The sequence below is a fragment of the Lottia gigantea genome (assembly GCF_000327385.1).
Source record: "Lottia gigantea unplaced genomic scaffold LOTGIsca_49, whole genome shotgun sequence".
In the NCBI taxonomy this organism is placed as follows: Eukaryota; Metazoa; Mollusca; class Gastropoda; family Lottiidae; genus Lottia; species Lottia gigantea.
The window spans coordinates 491263-505052 of record NW_008709687.1 but is presented as its reverse complement, the minus strand read 5'-3'; the positions used below and the strand labels follow the sequence as shown (position 1 = coordinate 505052).

At 32.6% G+C, this 13790-nt stretch overlaps 1 protein-coding gene across 1 annotated transcript; it reads right to left on the bottom strand.

The window, feature by feature from the left end:
* Window positions 1-3629: 3629 nt before the first annotated feature.
* LOTGIDRAFT_165040 (hypothetical protein) lies at window positions 3630-8084 on the bottom strand (the record flags this gene model as incomplete). Its single annotated transcript, XM_009061558.1, has 2 exons — window positions 3630-4526; window positions 7968-8084. 2 exons carry the CDS (start codon window positions 8082-8084, stop codon window positions 3630-3632), a joined length of 1014 nt encoding a protein of 337 aa, XP_009059806.1.
* Between the last annotated feature and the right edge of the window lie 5706 nt (window positions 8085-13790).

Sequence of the window (13790 nt, the reverse complement as noted above, 5' to 3'; positions counted from 1 at the left end):
TGAGATAATGCATATTATTTTGCGATTAGTGACGTCATCAAACACTTAGGCTAGTTTTAGTCGAATTGCATGAACCACAGACGTTTGATTGACAATTGGAATGGCGCATATTGATGCTATCAGTGTCCCTAATACACAATATAATTTTTTAGAAAACATTTCACAAGTCCTTTAAGGTGCCCTCACACCACAGTGATCACCAGTTTGCGAATAAGAATAAGTTTCGAACGCAACTCTCATGCAAGTGAGTTGTGAGTTGCGTTAATTCATGGACGTTTTCATTATTCACAACGAACGCATGTGATAATCACAATAGTCTGAGGGCATCTTAATTTAAATACTTCTTGAGAATGGAATAATATTGTTTATATAAAAAAAAAATCATCTTTTGACTCCAAAACCATTTTTGATATAACGTACAATTATTGATAGGTCTAATACAGTTTAAAAGCCATAAGAATTTCTAGGTCGAAATATATTTTTTATTTTAGTTAATGGTTTGGGCTGGTATAATATTTCTTATTTATTAAAATTACTATATAATGTAAGATCTGAAAAAGCTGTCACAGGTTATCCACCAAAGTTAACGAAAATATCTGAATACTGCTTTTGGGACTTTTTTACAACAGGAATAAAATTGAAGTCTTCGAATCAAACTCACTGATGATAACAATGAGCCAAAATTAACAATTCTATGATTAAAATATAATATCAAGATATTTCAAGAAAAACAAAATATTTTTGGAAATTTGACTCACGAAAATAATCCCACGAGTAGCGAAAAACCAAAAAGAAAGCTTGTTATAAAATATCGTTTTGGATCTTTTTTCCAATATTTGTAACATAGTTGAATTTTCTTACAAATTCATCACGTGATATTTTTTTCAAAATTGGAGGTGTCGTAAAATGATTAAGTATGAAACTAATACAGTTAAAGTTTGTGGAAGTCTCATTTTCAAGGTTCTTAAATTTTGGGGTAATTTGACCTCAAACCTTTTACCTTTTATTTGAACTTTCTTAAAATAGAAAATTTCACGAAAAACTTGAGTAAACATGGTCATTTTATCTAAAAATGATATTTCGGAAAAATATCAAGCCGTTTTGTAAAAGAAAGTAAGACATCGAGAACGCGTCTTCGATACAAGACTATTTAATTTCACTTTGAAACTGGATATTCTAAATAACATTACTATATTCTTTAGAAGACGACCAAATGTTCGAGACTTTGCCTCATTAATAATATTTTGACAAAAAAAAAGTACTTGAATAATTATTTTTTAAGATGACTCCTATCTGTTGTATCTACCTTTTTGTCACAAGCATGTTAACAAACAAAAAAATTCGTGAAATTATTTTAATTTTTTTTTCTGAAATGTTTTTTTTTTTTTACGACGAAGTTTGAAACTGACATAGTTTTACATCCTACTTTTCTGTATCTGATTAGGCTAATGAAGACGGCTTAGAGACGAGACTTCTAATTTGTCTAAATATTCAGACTAGAATAAAAAATCATCATTGAGCGAGACATTTTCGTTTCAAACCTTGGAATTTTTCATGTGCGTGAAATTTTTTTTGAGAAATATTCAAAATAAAAAATAAATCACCTAAAAATCGGCACCCAGCGGAGATAAAAAAAAATCGCTGACAACAGAAAAGGCCAAAGAACAATTTGTCTGTGGTCAGAATACAGTAAAACTGTAGAATTGCTGTGCTCTATGTTTTCAATTCCTTAGTCAAAATACAGTTAAAAGTTGAAACATTGAAAGCCTTCCAATAAAAGCCAACAACCTGAAGAAACTAAGAGGCAGATGTTGGACGTGTTAAGATAGAAACTATAGGGTTATGGGGTTTATTAAACACTAATTTATAAAGTGAGAAGTAAAAGGTGTTTATTTTATCACCTTGCTTAGTCAATTTCATCAGTCGACTAGTAGAGGCTAACGACAAATTTATTTACCCTTTTACGAATATGTACGTTAAATTCTGTATTTTTCTATGTCAAACCGCTTTTTGGGAGCTTAAAATATTAATTTTTTTCAGCCTGAAATTTTTGAAAAAATGTCGGATGGTAAAATTTCAATTCTCATTCAATTTTCTGGTCTATTTTGTCATGTTTATGAGATTTCATCCAAAATTATTTTATTTTTCATATATCTAAAAAAAAATCTTTTTCTAACTACCAAAAATTGCACGACTTTGACAAAATTAAATTAAATCAAATATTTAATTTTTCGTTATTTCGTTTCGTAACTTTAAAAATAAATTTGTACGATTGCAACTCTCTAACATAAAAACGAAACGAAATACCGAAAATTGTTTTCCTCTTTTCCTTCACATAAATTATCTTAAAGTTCTTTTTGTCATTATTCGAATTAATTTATGACATTAAATATCTGTTACTATACAAATTAGGAAAATGTCAAAGCTTAAAGTGGGTTTATAAAAATTTTAGATATTCCCAGATTAGGCCTATATGCATATGAATAACATTTTTCTGTAGACATTTTATAATAAAATGTATGGATTTGAAGTCAATAGATTGGTTTAATCGGAGACAGGCTTAATTATCCCATAAAGCCCTGAAATTAATTCACATAATGAGACTAAAAGGGGACGAATGCCCTAATATTATTCAGCTATTAGCTACAATGAGTTTTAATGATGCACTCCTAAATAACGGTCTATGGGTGCTCTATAATTTTAAAATAAATACGTGAGAATTCAACAGTGAACAATGACAAACAAAATCTAGCTAGCTAATTGGTGGATTGCTTCTTAGTGTCTTTCAGTGCAGTCGTAAAACACAAGAGACAGCCTCAGCCATTTGAAAGGGGATTTGTCTCGTTACAATGGCAAAATAATCGTATTTTTACTACCGGATTATCAGGGGAATTTTGTAATTCGAGATGAAATGCTCTTAGCATCACTGTCATTCATGTCCTTTAAAACACATTTCTGACTTTCCCTTTTCATATCTGACTGAGCTTTTGTTCTCTTAATATTTCTATAAAGCTTAAACCCAGCATGAATACAATTCATTATTTTCATCCAAATTCGAGTATACAAACTTAATTCTCTATATACACAGAATAACATTCACAATAGATATAACAATTAATAACTTTGAGCGTTTTGTGAGTCATTTTTTAAGTCCGTGATTAGTTTTTTTGATTATAAAAATTGACGATGATGAATAATAATGATGATGATGATGACGTCAAAGTAAAAGATGACGCAAGAAACTAAATTGACGTCAAAATCAAAGACGACGTAACTTAGAATGGCGACAAAATCAAAGATGACGAAAAATGAGAATGATGACGTCAAAATCAGAATGAGATGATGACGTCAAATCAATAACAGGGTGTCGAATGACGATGACGTGATGATGACGATGAAGACGATGATGACTATGATATAATACTCACACAATAAATAAATGTAGATTTTTACAAAATGGCTGCTTCAGTTGAGATATTACTGTTAGAGACGAAAATCTCCAGAAATCCCAAACTAAAACACATTGCACGTTATCATTATTATAATATTATAGCACACATTGAAGGTAATCATTGCTTGAGTATAATAAATAGAGAGTTCACATGTCTATAAGCACACAAAAATATCCATTAATGATGTACCATTCCTGCCGTGGTCGCCGAAAATTTCATTCGCTTTTGTTTCTGTCTTTGATTACAGAACCAAACCCGCACAACGTTTTTCTTAAGTTCCAACTTTTCTGCAATTTGAGCAATTTTTTCTCCTGAAGGTCGTGGCTGCACCGCAAAATACGCTTCCAATGACCGTTTTTCAGGGGCTGCGATTGACGTACGTTTACGTTTTTTGTCCAAAGGTCCACCCATCATACTCGCTTCACCCTCCATTTTCCGATCCCTTGCCTCCTTTTCTGCGTCCTCAAGCCACGTCTGTAGAATGGGTTTGAGTGCGATCATATTGTTGTGACTCAGAGTCAATGACTCGAAGCGACAAATTGTACTTTGACTCAACGATCCGACTCCCGGAATTTTCAAATTAGCTAATGCGTTTCCGACATCGGCTTGCGTCACGCCGAGTTTTATTCTTCGTTGTTTAAATCGTTCGGCAAACGCTTCGAGTTCTCGAGGATCGCAATCGGTATCGTGAACAGGATGGTGCATAGCAGCAGGGTGCGGTGGGAATCCCGGGTGATTATTGATGCTATTAGGGTGATTGTACATGTTGTTATACATCTGATGATGGTGAGAAATCTGATTGTGGTGATCCGACATGCTGGTGACTGGTCCGAGCGACATACTGGTAGGACTTCCGGTTAGTTGATCCAGCATACTATCTGATGGTCCATAGGAACTCGGATGGCCGTGCATTCCCATATTTGACCTTGACATGTGCATGTTATGACCTGTAAATTCCGGAGTGTGGCCGTATAATCCTTCTGGTTTCATGCTGGTGGGTTTGGAGATGTCCACAGCGGCCAGTGCTTCTGCTCGGGCCAAAATTCCATCATCGAAACCTCCGAAAAAATTGCCCTGAAACGAGACAAAAGAAAATGGATTACAAAATGCCTACTAGATAAATTGAGGTATACCTTGTCTGAAATAAATATACCAAAAACAAAGACCCGAGAAAACAATATTATATGTGGACTCTCTGAAAGAGATACCAACTTAAAGAGTTATCAGGCGTTCGGAAGAGTGAGCATAGTTGGAACATCTCTCGTTGTCGTTCTACAAAAATATAGAATAAAAAAATTTCAACCAAAACTATCTTCTATACAAAAGAAAGAAATCGACAAATAAGCTATGTGGACTCTCCGAAATATTGTGTTCGACACTAAGGTACCTTTCTGCAGAAAATGATCAGTATAAAAATGTGTTATATTGAAAATAGGTAGCAAGACTGAAAACTACTAGAGAAAGCTCGAAATACATGTACTCGAAACCATAACATTTCATCATTAACGACCCATTTTTACAGGCTGTAGCCCCTCGGGAAATCAGTATATAGTGGCAGACTGTTCTGCTGAACATATTTTTAGTTCACATAATATTGAGACAAATCTTTGAGCATTCTATGACAGCAAACCATCCCCCCACCCCCTTCGAATAAGTTTACAAAAAAATTAAACATGGATTTTGAAATAGAGATTTGAGCCCATTTTAATTCAGTCTATCCGACTGAAAAAGTAAACGCTGTTGTTTCATTTTTTCTTGGATGTCGAATTTTGTAGATTTGTAATAAGGAGAATCTCTATTGTTTGTTTTTTTTTTGTACATGCTTTAGCTAGAAGGGAGCGTGCAGATTGTGAATTTTTAAATTCCATGGAATTTGTCCCGGCAAAGATACCTTCATTGTTCACCGCATGGTGTTTCCTGTCTTCATTATCTCAATGAGGTGTTAGAAAGTAGGGCATACAACATCATATCATTTCTACTAGTATATTTACGATGTTTGTGGTCTGAGTCCCAGCGTATGAATATTTAATATGATATATATATATATATACAGTTTACAACTTTCATAAATGTCACTAATTATATTATACTAGTTTATTGTCGCAACGTTTCGCTTTTTCTTCACATAAATTATCCTTATTGTCTTAAAGGGGCAAAAAAAAAATTTTGTAAGTCGAAATTTTTGTTCAAATTCATGAAAACTAAAAAATCAGTTTGATCAAGAAGATACATTGATGTACATTTGCATTTTTTAGAAATATTTTCATTTTTTTTTTCACTAATATATATAGGCCCTTACTTCGTGTATTGGTCCAAGAATTGGCTTAATATAAACTAAGCATAAGCGTTCAAAGGTTACATGGAATTTTGTGAGAGATCTTGTCAAGTATCTACATGATTTAAGTAAGGTATTTTCAATTCAACATTTCAACTGGATATAATTTTTGAAGTGGTTACCTCTGAAATAACGAAATAAAACCGTTTGAAAGTTTTTTAAGCAAGCGGGCATCAGACTGTGAAAGAGATTTTTATGACTATATTTGAAAAACGTTAAAATTTAGATATACAAAAAAATAAAAATTAAAATATTTTGAACATCGAAATTTACAAATATTCGTCAAACTTAATATAAACAGAAAAATTATAAAAAAAATTTGAAAAATTTTACATAGACAGAAAAGCTAAATATGTTTTAAACATAAACAGAAACATTACTAAAGAATAAGGTCATTATTAAATATTTAATGTCTATTGATGAAGTTTTTTCCAGTGAAGTTTTTTCTTTACTGAGTGGTTTTCTGCAAGCGAATAAATTATTTAAAACAATTCAGAAATTTATCGCTATTTTAGACTTGAATTAAAAAAAGACGTCCTCAGCCGTATTCTAAACCGTTTTTTTTAAAAATATTTTGTATACATTTTCTATAATATATTCTTAAATTTCAAAATTAGATATATGAGCATTTTTTTTTCAATTTAAAACAGAAATCGTTAGAACAGTCTAGATCAATAATTCAAATCGAAAATCGATAGAAACACAGACAGAAGCATCGAAACATTTGAAACATGACGTACGATGCCCTATAACACGTGACAATATTCTGCATGACTATGTATGACGCATGTGACGTTATTGCTACATAATCTAAAATGTAACTATGTGTCACGAAAAGGCTACTGTATGACTATGTATGGCACACGTGTTACTGCAAAATAGTCTTGATATTATGACTCCGTGACAACTATGTTATAACCTAGTGATCCAAGTATGGAATTTGTGTGACATTACGTGACGCAATGACAACAATATACAATATCGTAGCAATGTGTGACTGTATGACATTATCGCAACATTGTGTGACTGTATGACAATATCTTAACAATGTGTGACTGTATGACAATATCTTAACAATGTGTGACTGTATGACAATATCGTAGCACTATGTGACGGTATCACGATATCTAAACACTGTGTGTCAGTGTGACAATATTGTAGGAATGTGTGACAATATGACTGTATCGTAATAATGTGGGACTGTATGTCAATATCGTTACAATGTGTGACCGTAAGACAATATCGTACATTACGTGACTGTAAGTCAATATCTTAACACTGTGTGACGGTATGACGTTATCGTAAAAATGCGTGACAGTCTGGCAATATCGTAACAATGTGTGACTGTATGACAATTAGCAACAATATTATGATGATCGATCATGTCTTCAGGCTTCATCAATATCTGTATTAATATTATCTGAAAACACTTAACTCTGTGTCAAGAGAACTCTTCTTGAACAAGAAAGCGAGACGGAAGGATTACTGTGATAGGTACTTCGTCACTTCCGGTTCTTAATCAATTCATTAAATTGTCGTTATATTATTACATACATGTATGCAAGAATTTACATGATTGTAAATAATAAGCAACACCTTTTTTCAGGGAAACATTTGTTTAAATAATTTCTTTTATAGATAATGGCGTCTGATTCGTGTTATTTTTTAGACTGAAAATCTGGCATTAGGTTCGTCTGTATTTTATTAAAAAAAAGCTAACGAAAAGTGTCTAAAATTTGAATTTTTTCAATATTATGAAGTCGTGCATGGGCAAATATAACTTAACCCTCCGGTACTTTTGTATTAGATTGTACACGAACAGGAAACAGGATTTAGATTCTGAAAAGTGTCATGCATAACTGAAATTAAGCACTATCAACTTTTATAGCAAATAATTCGACAGTCTAGCTCTTTAAGATAAACTAAAAATTATTCAAAAGGACATACAATTCTGAAAGCATATAACTTATGGAGAATATAAAATTAAAACTATCCTCTGAAAATATAATATTCCAAAATTTGACCCCTATTCCAGGAAACAACTAAAAATCCATTCTCAAAGCATCCTACTTACGGGAAATATAAAATTATAAACTATCCTCCATCAAGAAAATCAATTTTCAAATCATTGATAGTCATTCCCAGAATATCCAAGACAAAAATAAAAATTCCCTACATACCGAACTGCTTGTCATACATCTCATGCGTTCCGGTGGTCGGTACGCAGGTGAGTAGCGACCGGGAATATTCCCGCCGTTAGAGATAGGAGATAATCCCATTAAAGTCTGTTGTTTCATCATTTAGAAAAACAAATTCACTTAATATTTAAATTCCGTTTAAATTCCACATTAATCGAATATACTAAAACACAACATTGTGCACTTTAATATCCATTCAGTGTTAAATCGAGGACTCTATACTCTATCCGAATACTGTTAAACCTGCCAGCAAGCCTAGTAACGAGAGATACGGCCGGATCTGTTAGATTCCATTCACAACTGCTTGCACCTGGCTCTATTCTATACCAGTCACGTGATTTCTACACAATACGCATGCTCAGTGACTAATTAAGCAGAACTGAGAGAAATTCTTTGATAAAATTTGAAAAATTGTGATAAAAATGGTGTTTTTATTGAAAATATTTGCTGTATACGAATACAGTTGAAGTTTATCCAAGTCTAGCGGTATTTCTATATTAAACTCCAGCCAGGAAACTTGGTGGATAAATTATGTATAACCAGAGACAGGTCTGGGTCTTCCTATGAATAATATATTCTCTTTCTGCTAGCCTGGAAATGTCACGGCTTCGTACCGGCAATTGTACACTTTACTCTTACAAATATAGCAGAGTTTTGATATTTCATTTGTACTTTGTCCCTCTTAATATTTTGACTATAAAAATTGGTATTCAGTTCTAAATTTAGTGGTCAATGAATTGGACAATGGTATTCATAATTTTTTGTCTAAACAATGGCATTTTAGTTTCAAATAGTACATTTGGTAAATATACGTGCTGGAATTTTTCTTATTGCTATCGCAACAGATCCTGTTATTTTAGATCTAAAAAATTATGAACAATAACTGAAAATATAACCAGTGAAGAAATATCAAATAGTTTTTTCTTGTATCTTAATGAATTCAATTCTTAATCAAAATTTATGAATATCAACGATTTTAGTATAATTTACTACTTTTCTTATGAAAAAAATATATAGAAAATTTAGGAAATTAGAAGTTCACGTCATATTCAAAGGAAATGGAGGATGGCTAAAAATAGATCAAAATCAAAATCACCCGTCTACTTTCACTTTAAATAAATTTTCTTCAGGCTAGCAGGTAAAGACACTTGAGATGAATTTAAGTGGAGGTGCCCCCCACCTCATTCAATATGTAAATAATATATTTATAGGGAAATATTGCGTTAGGAAATCAAGAGGTAAGACGTAAAGATCAGTTTATATCTTGTGGGTAAATAAAGAGCGACTATCATTTTAACAATAAGAATATTTGAAATGAGAAAAGAGCGTGTTTATAAAGTTTAAAATGCAATCAATCAGCTACTTCATAATCAGTGATCGATATTATTGATCTGTGAAAGACGATTCTCTCTTTCTTGAAAATAAAAACAATAAAATTATAGATTATCAAAACATACACAGTTTTAACCTGGCTGGGAATTTGAACATCATGGTGATAATTATACAATGACTTAGCTATAAGGTTGTATTGAACGCTTTCTTACAGTCATGGGAGCTGCAGTGGCTTAGTTAGACGCTAATTCGCTAACCCATGGTCCCTGGTTTTAATCCCGGTATAGGTCAAAATATTTCCTAATAAGGTTCAGAAGAGTAGGACGTAAAACTCCAATTATTTCATTTCTAATACCGGTGGCTTAGTGAGTTAGACACTTGCTCACTATCTTGAAGATCCTTAGTTCAATCCCGGCGTAGGTCAAGGTATTACCTTTGGTTTATTTCAACCCAGCCCCCCCGTCAGTGATGCAGGTCGGAAAGGGGGGGGGGGGGGGGGTTCTCATTGCATACTGCTTGACGTTTTACTTTTTGAGTTATATAAATCCCAGGGCGGACTCTACACTTATGCCCCCTCTCGCCTCTCCCCAAGACCCCCCTCTTCTCTCCACTAGTATATATAATAGAAGCCAATTGAGATATTATCCTATAACGGTGTAAAATACCAGCCAGCCGGGTATGAATTATTAATTCGGCCATTCTACAGATATTACTATGTATTTCACGGCTTTACTTTTCCCAGCTTACCGTTTCCAACGAGCTTGATAATAGTTTACGGTCTGCGGACAAAATAATTTCTGAAAAGATTTCGCTGTATTAGCTCATCAAATAAGTCGTAATAGGGCCAATATATTATAAAATATGTAAAATTATGCTCAAAAACGATTGTAGGTATATATGGACTTTCAAATTCCAGTCATTTTCGACGTAAAACTTAACTAAAATTATAGTCAAAAACGTAAAATCATGCTCAAAAACGTTTGTATAGGTATATGCGGATTATCCAATTTTATACTCATTTCATTTTCGATGTAAAACTAAACTAAGATTTCTTCGATCATGCTCAAAAAGTATTCCAGGTATGTGGACTCTCTTGAAAGTTTCGTCACAGGGTAACATCAGGTGTTAGAGAATGATAAGCATGTACTGTCTCATTTTCTCAAAGACACCTCCTTTATGTAAAGAAGACAAGATATAGTAGATAGCCTACTACTGAATTTATCAAATACTACGTTTCGAAACACTTACAGATAACCTTATCAAGTAAAATTATTTAAGACTGAAAAAAACCTTATAATCTAACGAAGAACAAAAACAGACAGAGAAGTCAAAATATAAAATACATGTCCATTTTGTTGATAATTACTACCTCAATAGAGAGGTTTATCTGATCTAAGGACAATTAGAATACAACAATAGTTTAACATGCTCGGTTTGGTCTTCGTAATGACCGGCTGGACATGTGTTTTTTACTTTTAATGGCCGATTTTCAAAGCTTACTGCTGTTTTATTGAACAAAGTCGCGTTTTAATTTTCTGTTAATACTACAAAATACGTTTAAAGACTTTTATTATAGAATTTTTGTTGTTTATTTTACAAATGTTAAGTCCTAGCCGTAAACTGATAGAATTAAGAAGACGTAATAAAACATTAATTCGAATCGGTTAACAAATATATGGATTGATGACGCAGCAAAAATTCTATAAGCAAAATATTTTGTGTTCTACTTTTCATTCAAAAAAAATTTTAAACATCAAAGAAAGCGAACTCGCGCTGAACATAAGCTGTAACATCGTCTAATAAAAATTCAAAATGTGGATACATTTTTAGTATTTTGATAAGATCATCTGCAATCAAAGTTAGCCCAAGAATTGAACAAACGACTTTAAAATATCTCTGAAAAGTGTATCAATTGAATTTCATTTTATTTATTTCAATACGCCGGTATCTAGAATTGTTTCTATAAAAGGAAACTCGGTAAGAGCACGTGATAACCAAACGACAATCATTTTAAGATCTATTTTCCCTAGGCGCAAGCTTTTCATGTAAAAGGTCTCAAGGCAGACGTTAAAAGGATAATTCGATGACAACATTGATATGCCTCGATATCAACGTCATTAGGTCACGTGCTTAGTCGTCTGCCGCTTGTTGGTCGCACGTGCCGTAAATGCCAACAAACATGGGGGATTACAGAAAAATAATCGGCAATACGGAGAAATATTTTCACCATATGTTTTATTGCTGGTAGAGAGGAAGATTAGAAAACAATTAGTCAGAGTTTCTATTTTTCATTTTTCCAAATCTTCGCTTCTTTGTATATTTCATTAAAATGCAACAGACATTTTGAAAGTATAAAAGTTTTGCTGGTATCCAGAAACAGCGAATATTTCTAATTTTCATATTTTCATCGTTTCCTCTTACATTTCATTTAAGTAGAATGAGGTATTTAGAAGAGAGCGAATATTCCTTTCGGAACTCTTAGAATATAACCTAATTTCTTAAACCGTTATTTACTATTTAATATGCAAATACTATTTAAAAAGAAAATAACAACTAATATTTCAGAAGAAAAAAATTGGTTATTATTAATGTTAAAAATGGATTTATGGAAAATTTGTTTTAAAAAAAAATCGAAAGGTAGAAATATTGAAATATTATACGTGTATTAAGAGTTAATTTATACAAAAAGTCATCTCTGATATTTGTAGCGAAAGAAATTTAAAATGACGAGTGAGATGAAGTCGAGGGAATGATGAAAAGTGAATTTGTTGTGTGAAATTATTAAATTAATTAAAGATGAGGTCTAATTACTCTCTCATCAACATTGTAACATGTTGTACTACAATTCACCATAATGGCATCTTAATATTCTCCGTTATGAAAATATCGTCACCGATACATATTGATTGCTTTCTAAATACCAACCAATAAACTACCCGAGTTTTTCTAATTTTGGTAATGGATTCAGCCAGCGAAACGAAGCTATGTTGGAAATGTCATGCCGGGCACTGACTGGTATAATTAGAAAATGTACCGAGAATATAAAAGACATTGAATTACAGACATTACAAATAATATTCAAAGAGGAGAATGGCTTTAAAACCATTTTTGAAGGCGGATTGTAGCACTGTTGAATAGAGCGTTTAAGTCTCACATGACGTCATTTGCTTGATTTCGTCGAACAAATAGTGATCTGGGATCAAATCACGGTCAGTGTGTGAAATTCTGGTGACTAATAAATCATTCTTTCATATAGCACCAAGAGAACCCTTTCAAATTACCTTATCAACTGGGTTAACACTCTAAAAAGGGTGATGAGTTGACAAACCTAAACGCAGAGTTACACCATGTATACCTGTCTCGGTATTACAGAACCGTTGACCGAATTAAATGATAATTTGTAGTGCATGTTAAATATCGATATTAAAAATGGATTAGATTTCAAGTTCTCTTAATCCACTAAGATAATATTTACCAATAACAAAAGAGATCGATAATTTCAAATCGAAAATGATGAATTCGATACTGATCAATAACTGATTGGTTATTAAATAAAATAACACAGTTGATGAGACAATAAACCACAATTCTTTAAAACCACACACAATTCCTATTTTTCTATATTTGTTAAGATATCACGCGTTAAATATCCCTGTATAGTTTTAACAACATACTCTATTTACAGACTCTTTCATTGATCACCGCCATGTTGCTTTTTTTCTTTCGCCTCTTTTGTAAAATAAAATTCAATAAAAATTATTCGATATGTTGAACATCGTTTAAAGACAGTTAAATAAAAAACGCGTCGGATTGTTTATAGAAAAGACAAGACATGATCGAAATACCAAAATGTCAACGGGAAACATAAGACATGGCGGGAATTTGACCATCTGTTCGTTTGACGTTATCCGCCATCTTGAATTTGACTTTCTTTGAAAGAATAGTCTACATCATCCAGGCTTATCATATCTACACAAACATTTGTGGCTGGATAATAGTGACTCAAAGAATGATTTCACCTGCAGTCAAAGCTCGTGACGAACAGCAATACACGATTGTCTTTACTATGATATTGTTCCTTATTAATTTAATTTGTTTAAAGGTACTTCACCTGAAATCGTTAAATCAAGGTACACACCCGAAACACTTGAAGCTTGTGAATTTAACTCATGTGTACTGAATGAACACCAACACGTGTGTTTACGTCTTGTATGTAAAGTGGGCCTATATTCATAACGTCTTTATCATAAGACAGTTATCTTTTGAGAGACAAGTGGGATGCTACTATAATTAGCATGTCCTCAAACCCATTCATTGCCTCTCGCCTTTCTCAATCTAGATTACTGACAAAGCCTGTAATGAAGTTGTTTACTCTAATTAAAGCTCCGCACCGAACCTATTATTACCATCAAACCACAATAGGAACCTCTTTCTGTATTTTCTAAGTTACCAAAATTAGCAGTTCGCATGCAT